The 17,430-nt window shown below is 40.6% G+C and overlaps 1 protein-coding gene across 1 annotated transcript; it reads right to left on the bottom strand.

Moving 5' to 3' along the window:
• Positions 1-6,672: 6,672 nt before the first annotated feature.
• On the bottom strand, positions 6,673-9,484 carry LOC143860804 (small ribosomal subunit protein bS21c-like). Its single transcript, XM_077371622.1, has 2 exons — positions 8,961-9,484; positions 6,673-7,194 (listed from the first exon to the last, which is right to left on the bottom strand). Exons 1-2 carry the CDS (start codon positions 9,401-9,403, stop codon positions 7,080-7,082), a joined length of 558 nt encoding a protein of 185 aa, XP_077227737.1. The 5' UTR covers positions 9,404-9,484; the 3' UTR covers positions 6,673-7,079.
• Positions 9,485-17,430: the final 7,946 nt, after the last annotated feature.

Genomic DNA, 17,430 nt, shown 5'->3' with positions numbered 1-17,430 from the left:
TAAGGTGTGTCACTTCAACCCTAACCTGACCCGACCCAACCCGAGCCCAACCAGAGATGCATCAACCCGACCACCCCTAACCCGGCCTGACTTCCAACCCTAGGATTTGAATAATGCAAGAGAGAAAGGGGTTTAGTGGTCCAAGAAGACGATATACTTTACTGGTCCAAGCAGATAATATACAACAATATGAAATAAAACTATGAAACCTATGGATGCTACACTAGAAGAATAACTGTCATGGGGAGAGAAGAAGAAGAAAGGGAGTGAAACAGGAGCAAAAAAAAAGATGGAAGACTTATCTTACGAATGGTGCAGATCGTCCATCCATGGTGAAGCAAATCCAAGCCCTCTTTTGCCCTCAGAAACTCTCTTGCCCAAAAGCACGAAGAAGCTGAACTTTTTCCTCTTTGCGGGTCAAATTTTTGGCATTGTTTCACCCGGCCATCAAACCCTTCCCTTTGCATCTTGTGTTCTGCTTCAGCCTTCGAAATTTAGGGTTAGGGTTAACGAGACTATCGCAAGAGAGAGATGGTAACATTTTTACCCTTATCGTATGAGAATTTTTACCTGAAGCCCCTTCCAACACAGCCCATCATCGATTTCTATGCACCACCACAGCCAATACCTAAGCATGCACGCGATACTCTGTAAAATCGATTTCTGCGCACCGCCAAAACCAACGTGCAAGCATGCACGTGGTACTTTGTAAAAACCAATTAAAAATGAAAAAACATCGGGTTTTATGGTGGGTCGGGCTGCAGACGCCTCAACCCTAACCCGGCCTGAAATAAATCAGGTTACATTTTTCTAACCCTAACCCTGACCTAGCCCGAGCAGGTACCGACCCAACCCGGAAAAAAATCGGGTTGAACCCGACGGGTTCGGGTTGAGCCCGACCCAAGTTGCACCCTTAGCAGTAGGTGTGCAACTCGGGTCAGGTTCAACCCAAAAAAAAGGTGGGTTCAGGTTGAGTTTTCCCAACCCGGATTGAGTTCGGGTTAGGTTCGGGCTGAGTGCTTGGTAACCCGACTCGAGTGTAACCCGAAATTTTTATCATTTTTTAAAAAAATAAGCTTAAAATTCGGGTTGGATTGGGTTGGGTTGGATTGAACTCGGGTCGGGTCAGCAAAAAGGGTACCTCGGGTCGGGTCGGGTCAGGTTGAACCCCATCGGGTTGGAACTCGGGTCAGGTCGGGTTCGGGTTGACTAAATGGTTCCTCGGGTTGGGTTTGGGTGGCCTCAACCCGACCCAACCGAGTTGCACCCCTACTTAGCAGACACTAAAGCAGCTGGTGGGCTTGGCATACACAATCTCAAAATAATGAATGATGCGTTGTGGTTGTGGAGATTTGGAGGTGTCATTTATGGATGAAGGTTATCAAACATAAATATAGGATTTGTCGCGCAGTTGTTAATGAGATGGTAAGTAAATCAACAATGCTATAGTTTGTAGAGACATTCTGAGATTGAAGGTCAGAATCATGAATGGCATCAAATATAGAGCTTATAAGGGGGGCAGAGTGATGTTTTGGAAAGACTGGTGGTGCCAAAATTCGCCGTTTATGGTGTTGTTCCCGGACTTATTCGAGGTGGTGAGTGACTGAGGCCACAGTCAAGGAAGCTTTTGATTGGGTTAATGGCGAGATCTCTTAGAAAATGAAGTTCTGTCACAATTTTTTTGACATAGTTGGATTCGGTGGCCAGGTTCCAAAATATTCTCTCATCTCTCTTTTTGAAGAAAAATGGAAGCGACAAAAGAATCTGTATCTAAAATTCTGTCGGGGTTTTCAATGTCAAAACCTTTTGTCTCCGTCTTGCCCCAGCTTTGCCATCCTCTCCAGCAAACAAAATATGGAGGATTCCAACGCCACCAAGACTATGTGCATTCGAGTGGTTCACGACTTTGGACAAGATTTTTCCAGTAGATCATTGAAAAATCCGTAGATTCCCTATCGTGGATCACTATGCACTATATTTACTAGCAGGAGAATCATCATTTCATTCACTGACGTTTAGCGAGAAAAGTATGGGGCAGCATATCAGCTTGTTTTTCGTGTTCTTTGGGGTTTTCCCCTTAGGCTGGAAGATCTAGTTGATAGTTGGGTATTAGCTCTATGGCCAAGAAGAGGGGAAAGTTTATGAAGTCCTATTTTTCTTGCTACCCTTGGGACCACTTAGAAAGAACGGGATAATCATGTGTTTAAGGGTAAATTGAAAGGCCCTCATCTCATATTCTTCAAGGTGATAGCGATTACCATCAGGTTGGTAAGAGTGATTCCTTGTTTCTTATTAATGTCAAGCTATGCCCTCAAATTCTTCTGGAAGTATGCCTGCACCAGTGATGATAAGGCCAATTCTCCGTCAGCTCAGTTGTCTCCCCCGGACCATGATTGACTAAAGATGAATCCCAATGGATCAAGCATGGGCAATCCTGGACCGGTGAAGTCAACAGCCTCCTAAGAGATGAGACTTGCTTCTTTAAGTGGGCTTTTGCTGACCCGATTGGGATGAAAGATTCCAACGAGGCAGAAATAACAACGGTGCAGCATGGCATTCGGTTCTCTGATAGTAGTGTGTTAGACTGTTTGAATGTGGAAGGGGACTCCCTTAACGTTACTAAGTGGTTGTATCGTAAAAGCCCTACTCCTTGGAGATTCACGGACTTGATGGAAGAAACTCATGAGCAGCTGGAGGGACATCTGCTTTGACTTCAGCATGTCAGGTGATCCGAGGAAAATGCTAAGGATGATCGGTGCGAGGGCACCAGTGCAGGAAACAGGAATACGGGAATCACAGGCAGAAGCTTTATATGGTATTTGAATACAAAGTCACTAATATAATTAAATGGTTTATTAATGAATATTCAACCTTACAAGCTATTTTTTTCTTTCAATTCCCTAAATTGAAAGATACCAGTGAACACCACTGTCAAAGATTCCTCCGGGTGAGCAGAGTCGTGCCGTGACCGAAACGGCAAAACGAGGTTGCTTGCTCTCAATCTCAGCCTCCTTATCATAACAGAACGTTCCTTCCGCAGTGCAAGGCCGATATGTTTCGTAGCAACCAAGGATTAGATAGATCCATTAGGTTCTTCAATTTGTTCGGAAAAGAAACGATTAACAAGAATATATCTTTTGATTATGATTAAAAGGGTGGTTGAGCGGGCTGCTTATTTATTAATATGGGTGGAGCAAAAAGCAAGCTCCCGTTCGGGAAGCAGGCTAAAAGGCAGTTCGAGGTTTAGATCAATGTCCAAGCGAGAATGAGCCGCCTCGTCTTCAGCAAGAGATCGGGGAACCAACACCCCCCCACCCACCCACTCCTGCCCCAATTGCAAATCTTCCACTTCACCATTGCAAAATCCGATGTCCTATTTTTCTAAATCCAAATAGAAGTTATGTAAAGAGAAAACCAACAAAAAAAAAAAAAAAGATGATCCCTTCTTTGTTTTCAAAAGAGTGGTGATAGATCTTGACCATCATACAAGAGTCCAAAGCAAGGCTCAACGAAACAGAGTATCATGGTACGTCTTCCTGCCCGAAAATGGAACGTCGAATGCTTGAACAAGAACTAGCATTCAAGTCGATCTATTACGACCAGCGCGGTTGCCCATATTTTATTTTCTTATGTGTCCTTAGAAAGCACTCGCTGAGTTACTTAAGGAAGATCAAATCTCTCTCGATGCCTTTGAATTGAAACAACTTAGTAGCCAAAGGAAAAGAAAGCAAAAGTGATTCTCTTAGTAGCGGAGAGAGAAATGGGAGCAGCCTAAACAGTGGAAACGGGTTTGTGGGAGAGTAAATGAGTAATACAACCGTCGTGCTACTAGGCGAAGCGGTCAAGTGAAGCACCATGATGGTTACTGTCTAATAGCCGAAAGCATCACTAGCTTACGCTCTGACCCGAGTAGCAATGGGCACTTGAAATCGTGTCTAAACTCTAAATCAGCAACCACGGATTTAAATTTTGGTTTCCGTTTCATCCTAAAATTTTGGCCGAAATCCGGTAGTAATGAAATTTCAGCTGAAATCCCGAAATTTTGGCCAAAATGTCCGACTTTTTGGCCGAATTTGGTAAACCCGAAATTTCGGATTTCGGCCAAAATTTAAAACCATGTCAACAACGACCACCTTGTAAGGCTAAATACTCCCGAGTGACCGATAGCGAAGTAGCACCGTGAGGGAAAGGTGAAAAGAATCCCCATCGAGGAGTGAAATAGAACACAAACCCCAAGGACCGAGATAGAGTACAAAAGTGAAGGCAAAAACAAGAATATACAATCAAGCAAAATCAAACAAAATCTGATAAATCAAGGAGGGAGGAAATCAAATAACTTCAAACGGTCTCTGCCAACCCCCAATCGAGCTAAGCGATCCTCATCACTATTAGTCCACCTCCTAACGTGCTAAAAAAGAATTTAATGACCCTCCAATCACTCCTAGGTTTCCTCAATGGCATCCACAAACCTCTAGGGGAAGGGATTTCTACGATTCATCCATCTAACAACATTAAGTGAATCTCCTTCCACAACAAGTCAAACCAAGTCTCTAATGTCTATGGCTTTGATTCCATATAAGACAAACATCACCTCCCCCTCATTGGAATAATGGATCCCTATTGGACCAAAAAATGCCCACTTGGTGAAGCCTGCATCGTCTCTAAGAAAGGTTTTAAATTTTGGTTTCGGTTTCGGTTTCAGTCATCAACGAAACAAAAAATATTTCGGTACGAAATTACAGCCGAAATCCAAGCAAGATTCTTCACCACTGGTTTTTCTTTTTAATTTTTGTTATTTTTTTGTAGAGTTAACTTAAATGAATCAAGTGGTTCTTCTCTTTTCTGTGAGTGGAGTTGATTTTTGTAAGGGTTTCTATGAAAATGTCTTTGTTTTTTAATCTGAAAAGTTGCATATTTCGACCTAAACATTAATGAAATCGCAAAATTTCAGGAGAGAATCCGAAATTTCATGCGAAATCTTGTATTTCCCCGAATCCAAGTGGATTTCATTTCAGTAGCAGCCGAAATCGAAATATTTCGGCCAAAGCAAAATGTTTCAGCTGAAATTTATAACCATGACTCTATGACCCCCATCCCAATGCCAATCCCGGGTTATTAAGCATCAACTGTCAAAATTTAGTTTCAACTTGCTGACCTCGGGCGGGGACCATTTAAGGGCACCAACGTCGACCTTCTCCCTACTTGACCAAACCTCCCTCCAAAACTTACTCAGTGCATAACTAGAGAAGTTGCAGAAATATAGCAGGATCGACAGTTCGATACTCATCAAGTATATAGAAAGGGGACCTTTGGATACATTGTTGATTTTTAAAGATGTGATCATTCCTTTTTTTCCATATTACCCATATCGTAGCCAATAAGAGCAATCGATGTAGGAATCTCCCTTCCTTAGCTAAAGGGACATCAGCTAGCTTTCGAATAAATCAGTGAGCCGTGAAGGAAAAAACCTAAGTCATACCAAATCGGCCAAGAATATAGTACCAAACCTCCATAGTAATCCTACAGTGAAGAAATAGGTAATATACTGTTTCACCCGCCTCTACTTATAGAGCACGGTGATCTACGATCAACATCCGATGATTGCGGAAATGATCAACCGTTGTGATCTTGCCGATAATAGTTGTCCAGACAAAGACACACTATAGGCGGTGCTGGGATTCTCCACACACTATTAACTGATGAGGGTAGCATAATAGGAGGAGGTGAAGGTGAAAGGATTTGACATTAAATACCCTGGTGGAGTTCTAGAACTACACCCTTTTGCCGCTACCTTCTCTCATGATAAAAATGTGGTCCATCCAGGTCAGGAATATGGCAAACCCAGTCAATCTCCCCATCAAAAAACAACCCCTCGGAACTTCACCTTACAAGAAACACTTCCATTTGAGCGATCAAATGACTCTTGAACCGTTGCTTCTTTGCCAGTTGCCACTGCAGCGCAGAGGTAAAGGAATTCATAAGCGGTCTCTCTTTGCACAAACAATCACTCCATAATTTGATTCTATCACCCCTATAGGCTTTGTACCTAATTCCTTTTGAGAAATTCGACTTACGCTTCAAAATATCTCTATAGAACAAGCTTAATGGGTTATTAATTTAGATTTAAAGATAAGCTTTTTGTAAAGAAAAATCATGAAGTTTTATTTGCAACCTAAGATGACTTTTGTAAGTTTAAAATATACTCCTTTGGACTTACCTAAAGGGAAGAACACTTTTTTTCTTTTTCCTTTTTTCTTTTTTCTTTTTATATATATATATATATATATATATATATAATCACCTGAATTGAAATGTTATCTTGATTAAGAGGAAGCATGTTGCACTCTTCTGATTAATTTGGCAAGCAAGAGTATTTAGCTTCCAAAATTGCGATCTTCTAACCTAAGTAGAGAGCTTTCGCTAACCATGCAATAGACAACCGAAGAAGCACACAAAGGGACGAAGAGAGAAGAGATATAAGTTTCAAACACCGATTAAAACTCACATGGCCCCCTACACTTGATCATATGCAATGACAGATGAATCTTAATTACAATTTCCAAATGCGTTATCAGTATCAAACCTCTATTCTACATTTAGATAGAAGAACAAATTCAGTAGTTACTCATTACATAAGGAATTAAACATGGACAGATGAAATTAACACCAAAGTCAGCCTCAATAAAAACTAAGAAAATCCTTTGATAGACCTAGCCAGACCATATCGATCAACATTTTGGAGAAGAAAGATAAGACAGTCAGCCTCCATTGCAACTCAGCCAAACAAAGCACAAGCCCAATTCACATACAATAAGTGCCTTTGTCAATGAATATTTAAAATCTTCTACTTTTATGACTATTTAAAATCTGCAAACAAAATTACAGTAACTAGCAGTGCAGAAACCAAAACAACAGCATTGTTCCAAGCAAATCTCAGGAAATGTGATATAGATAGTACCGCATGTGACCAAAAATGATTGTCTGTAGAAATTTCACTCCAAAACCCACAGAAAACAGTAGCCCTGAATTATTTTCCGTCGTCTCTGCCAAAAATAAGAAGTGCATAATGTAGATCTACGTCAATAGGGAAGCTCTCCTTCAGGAAGTTCCCAGTTGTCTGTCTCTTCATGCTCATCCTTCTTGCTCTTTAATTCTTCCTGTTTATCCGGTAGTGGACGTTTCGGTGGAGGTCGCCTGATAAAAAACGGATCAAAATCAAGACTGACCCAATAAATTACTAGCATCAAAAAAATTAAAAGAAAGGTAACAACTGATTGCTGGAAGTTATTGCTCTACTTCCTCTATTCCCTAAACATAAGATAGCCACAAGTACTAGTTGGTTAACCACAAAGAAAACTATGCAGAATGGGTTTTATGTTGGGTTTTGCTCTGGTAAGAAATCAAGAGACACGAAAGAGGAACGCGAATAAAAGAAAGAAGACAGGGAAAGAAAAAGCATCTGGGGTTTCAAGATGAGTATCCTACAGCTATGGAGCAAACAATAGGTATAAAAAATTCAGAAACCTAGAAACCAAACAAATTCCCAAAAACTCTCATGAACATTACAGAAAACAGAGAATCGAAGATAATCAAATTACACTCTCCCAAAAACACATAGAAATTCAAAACATACGTAAAAGAATGCTCCACTCTATAAACTGCAAAATCATCCCAAAAGAAAAAATAAATAAAAAATATTAACAAAGAAAGCCACGGCCTGAAAAGAAAATAAATCACACAAGAATACAAAAAACCCGCTCCTTAGAACTACTGAGAAAAACCCACATTAACTCTCCTCCTTCCAACTGAAAGAAGAAAACTACCAAACCAAAGAGAATAGAATTCAACTACTCAAAAGAGCAAAGAATTAAGAGCAATCCAAAAAATGATGCAGGATGATCGAGGAAAGAACTAATATTTTGCTATGAAATCAAACTTGAACGTACAAAATCTCACAAGATCTCAAAACAATAACAATATGCCTACGGGGAAGGGAGATTCTTGACCTCAAAGAGGGCTTTTGATTCTTCATATCATCTTGGATGGTCCCCCATCAAAAAACTTACAAAAAGAAGGTAGAAGTGATTTTGTTTTGCATCTTGCGATTCTTTCTTAACTCTTAGGGCACGTTTGGCTAACTTGAATTGTTTTCATGATAAATTAGTGTCTCCGGGTGGTGAGAAATGTTAAACTATAAAAGATTAAATAACGCCTTCTCCAACAGCCTAAGCTCTTGGAATAACTCGTTGTTTCACATGGCATCAGAGCCAAAGGTCCTGAGTTCAAAACTCCTTGATAGTAAAAATCCACATGCAATGGCCAAACCCAAAAGAGGGGCCACTTGTGCCACGTTTAGGCCAACCCTAGAAAGAGGGGCCAAACATTACGGGGAGTGTTAAAGTATAAAAGATTAAATAACGCCTTCTCCAACAGCTTAAGCTTTTGGAGTAATTGGTAGTTTCACATGGTATCAGAACCAAAGGTCCTAAGTTCAAACTCAGGACCTTTGGAGACACTAGTTTCTTGATTTTTGTTTCGTCCCTGTCCTACCCCTCTCTCACCACCTGGAGACACTAATTAAAGAAAAATAAAAAAATCCTGGGTGCGAGACATGGCCTTAGCGTACAAAATCTCACAAGTCCCAAAACAATAGCAATATGCATATGAGGAAGATTCTAGACCTCAAAGAGGGCTTTTGATTCCTCATATCATCGCGCCCATCAAAAAATTTATGTTCTACCCCTCTCTCACCACCTGGAGACACTAATTAAAAAAAAAAAAAAAAAAATCCTGGGTACGAGACATGGCCTTAGCCTACAAAATCTCACAAGGTCTCAAAACAATATAGCAATATGCATATGAGGAAGATTCTAGACCTCAAAGAGGGCTTTTGATTCTTCATAGCATCGTGCCCATCAAAAAACTTATAAAAAAAGCAAGTAGAAGTAATTCCATTATACCTCCGGCGATTCCTTTTTGCCGCGTCTCGAATCTTCCTCTTCTTCTTATCCTGCTTGTTCTCAAAGGTTCTCCTCCTCTTACATTCCTGAATCACACCTGCCTTAAAAACCTCTCTCCGAAATCGCCTAAGCAAAACCTCTTCCGGCTCGTTTTCGCCCACGATTACCTGAACGTTGTACCCGGATTTGAAGAAAAGAATGTTGGAATTGGCGAGAGAAGGGTATACTGCAGAGATAAAATCGTAAGAAGATCGATCATTTGATGTGATTGGAAGAAACCCTAGATTGTTGTTGTGTGTTGTGTGAGTAACGGATGGAGAACATTGAGAAGAGAGGGTAGGAAATGAGAGTTGGGTGGATGAGGGGAGAATGAGGGAGGTTGTTTTTTTAGTGGGAGTTAATTGTGAAGGTGAGAATGAAAGGAATTTAGAAAGAGAAGCCATGAAAAAAACCTGCAAGTTTCTACTAATGCCAGTATGCAAGTCTTTTTCTCTTCTCGTTCCTTGTACAGAAAGGGAGAGAAGAGGAGTCGGGGTTTTATATTGTGCACGCTCGTGTAGCAAAATAAATAAGGGCCAGGCGGCCGTATCAATGGATGATCTAAACCATTCATTTGAGGGGATGATTACTTAAATTTAAGATGATCTTAACCCATCGATCTAAGGAGGTGAAACCATCCCTCAACAGACGGAGGATTAGGATCATTTTCTAGGCACGGTATATATAAGTTTTAAGTTGGGGCTGAATTAATGAATGGTTTGGATCATCCAACCATCTTGGTTCCATTGCAATTCTTAAAGCGGCCAAGAACTGAATTGTTTAGATCTTTGAACAAGATACGCCACATACTTAATTTCACAAGTAGCACATGAATCCATCGTGGTGCCAGACAATGAATGTTCTCTTCAAACTTCAAACACCATAAAAAGTGCAGTCTTAAAAATAGAAAATGAAACACTAGAGCTCACTTTGTTCGAAAGATCCAAACTGTTCATTTGTTGTGACCTAACGCACTCGGGCCTTGCCCCAAAAACAATCTCTCTAAGATGTTGAGGTTTTTATATGAGGGGTCGTCATATTAGATTGGAAGGATCGTCCGATGGAGATGATTTTTGGGCACAGCCTATTTACGGGCTCAACAATTGAATAGTTTGGGTCTTCAAACAAAGAGGCCCCAAGTGAATTTTTGGAAGAATATGTGTTATATGATGTATGTAGTGCCATAACGGTTGGGCCAAGCGTGTATTACATATGTTCCTAGGTGACTTTATATTTTGAAATATATAATGAATCCCAGCTTGTTCAAATATCCAAACCATTCAGTTGTTGTGCCCAGTTTTTTCTAGATTATACCCCAAAAATCATCTCCATTGGGCATTGGATGATCCTAACACTCTAATTTGTAGACAAACTATATCATATAGAAATACGTGTGCACTTCAAGGTGGCAAACGGGCTGTGCCGGGTCGGCACGGCACGACCAAATGAGGCCTGGATAGGCCCGCGGGCTGGGCACAACACGGCACGGAAGGGTTCATGGGCCGTGCCAAGCTGGGCCGGAATCCTTGAGGCTAGGCACGGCCCGCGCCACGCCGTGCTGTGCTGGCCCGTGTTTTTTATTTTTTCTTGAATTAAAACATGTCTCGAAACTCCGTGGGGATCCCACGGAGTTCCGAGAAATGTTCTGTTTTCAAAAAAAAACTTTTTTTTCAAATTTTGTGAACAATTTTCTTGGTTCCCTTTTATCAATTTTTATTTACAATTTTCTTGGTCCCCCTTTTGTCAATTTCATTTACAATTACTTTACAATAATAATTTAGAAACAAATATCGATTGTGCCCGGAATATTTATCCAGGAACCCGGGCGGCACCTTTAAATTTTATTAATATCAAATATTATAATAAGAAAAGAGGAGCTGAGGAGGACATAGAACCTTGCCTCTAACCCTTTAAAGGAAAGAAAAGAGAAAAAATAAATACAACTTTGAAATTACAATAACTTCTAAATTAAAAGTCTTCAGCAATCTTCAGATGATGAGCTTGAGCCTTCCAGTCCTTGTATCCTAGCATCTACATCAAGCCAAACCTTCAAGCACACACATACCTCCAATGTTTTTTATGACATTTTGGTTCTTTTGTCTTCTAAAACCCTGTTACCTGCACTAAAAGCGGACTCCGATGCTACTGTAGACACTAGGGGGTTAGTAGATCATGTGCCATGACGGATAGCACTGGATATGTTTTCTCATTTGCTTTCTACCAAGGCAAAATTTTAAAAGTTTCTCATTCTTCGGGATTGATATAATGTTCATTTTCCAAATACAATAATAACTCATTGCAAAATTCTTCACCAACACTACTAAGTTTTGCTCTTTTTAGGTTTATTAAAGTAAAAAATTGGATTATTTTTAAGCCTCGAGCTCGTAGAAGAATTGGGTCTTCTTCCATGTTCCACCTCATATATAATACATAGACCTTAATAATGATTTAATTTCATTTATACTATTCCCTGAATCTTCAGGATCATTACCGAGATTGTTATTGCACTCTTCTAACAAGACTTCTAAACCTTGTAACTTAAACCTAGGGTCCATTACTGTAGTAAAGGAATATAAAAGTGGAATTTCATTAAAATATTTTTTAAATTTTGCCTTCATGACTTCAATTATTTGTTTATGTCTCTCAGATCTATTTTTTTTAAAGTAAGCGTGGTGTTATATAAGCTACTCATAATTATGTTTGATGTTGGTTTGTAAACAGCAGAAAAAGCATTAGTTCGAGTATAAAAAACTTCATGAAAACTCTCATGAAACCCTCACAAGTGTTCCAATCTGGGAGACCTACAGTGTAACAGAGAGGTTGAGGTATATTTTCATTACCAAATGATTGAATTAAATTTTTATATGGGAGACAATGTTTCAACATTAAATAAGTTGAATTCCACCTATGTCTAACATCTAATTTGAATTTAGAAAATTCTTTTCCATAGGTGTTGCATAATTTTACAAATTCTTGTCTTCTAGACATTGAAGAATTGATAAATGTAATATAAGTTTTAATATTTTCTATTTGTGAGTCAATAAGAGCTAAACCATCTTGCACAGCCAAATTTAAAATATGGCATGCACATCTAATATGAAAAAGTTTTCTACTTAAAATAGGTTTCAATTCAGTTTTTAATAACTATATTGCGGAAGTATTATTACTAGCATTATCTAGAGTCATAGAATTATTTTTTTGTAATATTATATTCACGAGCAATATTTAAAATATGTGTTGATATAACATTTCCAGTATGTGGGTAATCAATAAGACTAAAGCTAATAATTCTTTTTTCTAAAAGCCAATTAGAGTTTATATAGTGTGCTGTTACACAAATATATGAATAACCCTTTTTGGTACTCAAAATATCGGAAGTAAGTGCAATTTTCCCATTAAATCCTTCAAAATATGAAATCAGTTGTTGTTTACGTTCATTAAAAAGTTTACAACTGTCTGATTTTAGAGTATTTCTAGGCACCCTTTTAAAAGCGGGATTTAAAGCTTGTTTAGCATATTTTTCAAAATGTTTATCTTCTCCAAAAACAAATGGTTGTTCGGAGTGTATAACGTATGCCGCTAGTTCTCTTCTATTATTATCATGAGAGTAGGAAAATATTTCTATTGAACTAGACGCGCGACTTAGTTGAGTTTACTTATGGTCTAATGGGCCATGCTTTTTACCACAAGCGTCGTCATGCCTTTTTAAGTGTCCCGTTCCATTCGAAACATTACAACTAAGATCCCTTTTACAATGTTTACAAACTGCCCTAACTTCTACTTTCCATCGGAACGTCTTATCTCTTCACGGGTGAAGGTAGACCAAACAGTTGAAGTTCTACCCCTTTTAACTTTAGAGTGAGAAGGAGCTTGGCTCCAACTAGCACTAAGGTTGGGTTCATTTTGGACTTCAAATTCAACCTCGTCTTCACTCTACTGACCTCCAAAACAAGCTTTCATTAACTCATCATTACCCATGACTTGGTTGCTGTCATGGCCAATGTTGGGGTAGAAAACTTCTTCTGAATCAGCCATTAAGAGAGGTTTAAAAAAAATTAGTGAAAGGAGAATTACAATTAAATATTTAAATGGGTACCAACCTCAACTTATTTGAGCAAAATCTCGCCCTCTTGTTGATCGCCAATCGCCTCCCTCATGTTAATCGTCAATCACCGCCCTCTTGATGAGTAGTTAGTGCTACTAACTAGAGAGAGAAGTAGATTGAAGAGAGAGAGGGAGAAGTTGATTGGGAGAGAGAGAGAGAACTTGATTAGGGAGAGAGAGAAGTTAATTGGAGAGTTTAGATAATAAAGAGAGAGTGAGCTTTGGTGAGAAATGAATGGGGTGGAAAGTTGTATGTATAGGATTGGGTGGGTTATTTTTTGACTTCCCAAAATACCCCCCAAAACTAGTTGTTGGAGGGGCGGTTAATTTGGTAAAAGACATGAAATGACTTAAATATGCACAAAAAAGAGTTGTTGAGGAGGGTATTTAGGGAAGGTAAAAGATTTAAACAATAAAAACCCAAAATACCCTCCAAAACTAGTTGTTGGGGGAGTTAATTTGGTAAAAGATATGAAATGACTTAAATATCCACAAAAAGAGTTGTTGGGGAGGGTATTTAGGGAAGGTAAAAGATTTAAACAATAAAAATCCAAAATACCCCCAAAACTAGTTGTTGGGGGGGGGTGTAATTTGGTAAAAAGCTTTAACTTCCCAAAATACCCCCAAAAGAGTTATAATGACCCCAAAAAACTATGATTCTATGGCCTTTCTCCCAAGCTTGTTAACACATAAAATGCATGACAATTCACTCAGATATTTCATCAAACACTTTCAATAAGTGAATATATAGAGGACTGTTTTGCATTTCCCTTTAATTCAACCCACCAAACATGGTATTACAAAGAAAATACAGCTATAGCTTCCTTAAGATAATGACTGGAGTGGTCCAAATTCGTCAATTACAAAAGTGAAGGGCAACAAAAGGAGAACATTAGATCTTGAGATGGAGAAGTTTGCTAGCTCCACCATGGAATTTGGTGGGATGGAAGAGGTAACCACTTAAAGTGATGATGGAAAGGATATGCTCCAAGTGCACACTGCCACAAGGAGGAAGGATGAATAGATGGGGTGCTCACTGCACCAATTGCTAGAGGAATTAGAACGCACTGTTCATTCCTCTTGCTAACACACGACTTCACTAGTCGTAGGGTGTTCTTGGTTACAAAGGAAAGATAAAAACATGCATAATCTCTTCTCCCTTCACAACAAGGCACTTATAACTCCCCAATTACACCTACCCAAAACATATGGAGTGCCTCTACCAATTTAATGCCCTCTTGAAAGCAACCACAAGAGGGGCCTTGGCCCCCAATGGACAACAAAAAGGGGTGCCCCTATCATTTCAGCACGGAAGCATAAATAGTTCAAAACATGGCCCATGACATAGCCTCTTTAACACTAGATGACACGTTGGCCCGTATTCTAGAGAGGGTCTCCCACTCCATATGCCCCACAAGTGGACCACCTCCACATGATCTGGCCCCACAGATGATGCCCAAACACACAAAAGGGGCCCCACACTGCTCAAACCTTGCACCTTTGTCTGATCTTCGGCCCACTGAGTGGTCCCACACGAAGATGGCCCTTGACTTATGCCCACATTAGCACCATAAGTGGTGCCCTCTTGAGAATGACCAAAAGAGTGGCCCTTGAACATGATGGAGCAGGTCCTCGATCAATGTTCCTAAAACGGAACATTACAAATCCCCCCTTCCCGAATTGCTTGCCCCCAAGCAATCGCAAGACGAATCGTACTTGCACATCTTTGTATCGTCCACGATCGAATGGAAACTTAGGTGGCACATCGGGGTCATGCTCTTGATGTCGTCCATGAGAATTGAACAAATACCGATGGCCACATTGTCGATCAATGTTGGGGTACCAAGGGTCCCACTTCAATTCCCCTAGACAAGGGATAATTACGGGGTACCAAGGGTCCCACTTCAATTCCCCTACACAAGGGACAATTACCGACTGAACTCCTATCGGCATTCCCACGTGTTCTCTTGTCAATGACAGAGTGACGAGCATGCGAAGCAATATCCTTATCATGTGGCACACAATGGACTGGTGAATCTTGCACCTCGACCGTCTTCCTCTCATATGGAGGAACATCAAAGATCTGAACTTGAAGGCTAGATGCCTTGTCTGTGTCGTCACAACTGCTCTCAAAAGAATCCCCCAACAAGTCAACATCTATTTCTTTCACCTCTTTGATAGCATCATGAGTGGTATAACCCCATGTCCCTTTGCTTGTACCATCCACCAACTCTCTCTGCCCCCTTCCTTGGTAATGCTCAAGTGAATTCTTACACTCGAGACCGGTGTTGAGAGGTTGATGCTCGAGCACTCGCTCAACAAATCCCACGGATTCATGGTGGGTTGACTCGGTCATCACCATGAGATGTTCATCCTCCCTTGAGTGATCTGCCAAATGCTCCATAGCCTTTAGTAGGGCACACTCAAGACGGGCAAAGCGGTTTTCGATAGCAGTGGCAAAGCGTTCTACCAACCATGCCTCTGCATCATCGTCCCTAGACCCTCTTCGAGTGGACCCCATGGGATCTTTGCGAATCAATCCACTTATGGTGGATGTAGTACTAATAATAGCACTCACTGCCTCATAGACCACACAATGAGCAGTTGGTGTGCAGTCCCATTTTGGATGTGCAGTCCCTCCTAGACAACTCGACGAATGGTTGGTGTGCCTACCAAAATACCTTGATACCTCGTTGTAGTAGCTCTTATACAACACTTGTGTTTGTAATTTCTGTCCATGCAATCACCGCTTGAGCGATGCTTGAAGTCTCACAAACTTCCCAACAATAATGGTTGTGCAAACTCCTTTGATGTCTCACAGAGCACCCAACAAACAATTAGCATGCAAGCCTTATAGATTGGGGTGTGCTGTTTTGAGTTATGCCCCTTCCTATACGGTTTGCATAGCCCTTACTTCAAGCACTCGGGGTACACCATGGATGATAGTTGTCCCTCTGTAGAATGGTTCTTGTAGGACTTTCTTCAAACACCTAGGGGGCGCCAATGGAGGAATGTCACTACAACTCAAAATTTGCTAGTCTCACTTGAGCAATTCGTCGAACACCTAGGAGGTGTCAGTAGCTAGGCTTTTTTTCAGCCCAAACACCGACCAGAAAACGTTTTTGCTCTTGGGCCTTTTCTCAAACAGTTGGTGGGCGTTGTTGCAAGTGTATTTCTGCAGTTCTAAACTGCCCAGAACTGTTACCTTCACTTGGGAATTTCCTCAAACACCTAGGGGACGTAGTGGATGGAGCAATCAAGCAACTAAAAGCTGTCCAAACGTGGACCAATATTCTCGCAGCGCATTTCTGAGTTCCCTTGGGCACCAAGGCTGGCAGGATGATGCTTTGATACCACTTATAATGACCCCAAAAAACTATGATTCTATGGCCTTTCTCCCAAGCTTGTTAACACATAAAATGCATGACAATTCACTCAGATATTTCATCAAACACTTTCAATAAGTGAATATATAGAGGACTGTTTTGCATTTCCCTTTAATTCAACCCACCAAACATGGTATTACAAAGAAAATACAGCTATAGCTTCCTTAAGATAATGACTGGAGTGGTCCAAATTCGTCAATTACAAAAGTGAAGAGCAACAAAAGGAGAACATTAGATCTTGAGATGGAGAAGTTTGCTAGCTCCACCATGGAATTTGGTGGGATGGAAGAGGTAACTACTTAAAGTGATGATGGAAAGGATATGCTCCAAGTGCACACTGCCACAAGGAGGAAGGATGAATAGATGGAGTGCTCACTGCACCAATTGCTAGAGGAATTAGAACGCACTGTTCATTCCTCTTGCTAACACACGACTTCACTAGTCGTAGGGTGTTCTTGGTTACAAAGGAAAGATAAAAACATGCATAATCTCTTCTCCCTTCACCACAAGGCACTTATAACTCCCCAATTACACCTACCCAGAACATATGGAGTGCCTCTACCAATTTAATGCCCTCTTGAAAGCAACCACAAGAGGGGCCTTGGCCCCCAATGGACAACAAAAAGGGGTGCCCCTATCATTTCAGCACGGAAGCATAAATAGTTCAAAACATGGCCCATGACATAGCCTCTTTAACACTAGATGGCACGTTGGCCCGTATTCTAGAGAGGGTCTCCCACTCCATATGCCCCACAAGTGGACCACCTCCACACGATCTGGCCCCACAGATGATGCCCAAACACACAAAAGGGGCCCCACACTGCTCAAACCTTGCACCTTTGTCTGATCTTCGGCCCACTGAGTGGTCCCACACGAAGATGGTCCCTTGGCTTATGCCCACATTAGCACCATAAGTGGTGCCCTCTTGAGAATGACCAAAA

The sequence above is a fragment of the Tasmannia lanceolata genome, unplaced genomic scaffold, assembly GCF_043159265.1.
Source record: "Tasmannia lanceolata isolate RefF3 unplaced genomic scaffold, GAP_Taslan_0.1 ptg000037l, whole genome shotgun sequence".
NCBI classification, from domain to species: Eukaryota; Viridiplantae; Streptophyta; class Magnoliopsida; order Canellales; family Winteraceae; genus Tasmannia; species Tasmannia lanceolata.
The sequence above is the reverse complement of the archived record's forward strand: the minus strand, read 5'-3'. Positions and strand labels throughout refer to the sequence as shown.

What these genes read in the sequence shown, in the direction of transcription:
- LOC143860804 (XM_077371622.1), bottom strand. Translation starts at nt 9,403, where the DNA reads ATGGCTTCTCTTTCTAAATTCCTTTCATTCTCACCTTCACAATTAACT. An exon ending in GCAAAAAGGAATCGCCGGAG is followed by an intron (nt 7,195 to 8,960) that starts GTATAATGGAAT and finishes GTTTTTTATCAG; the next exon opens with GCGACCTCCACCGAAACGTC.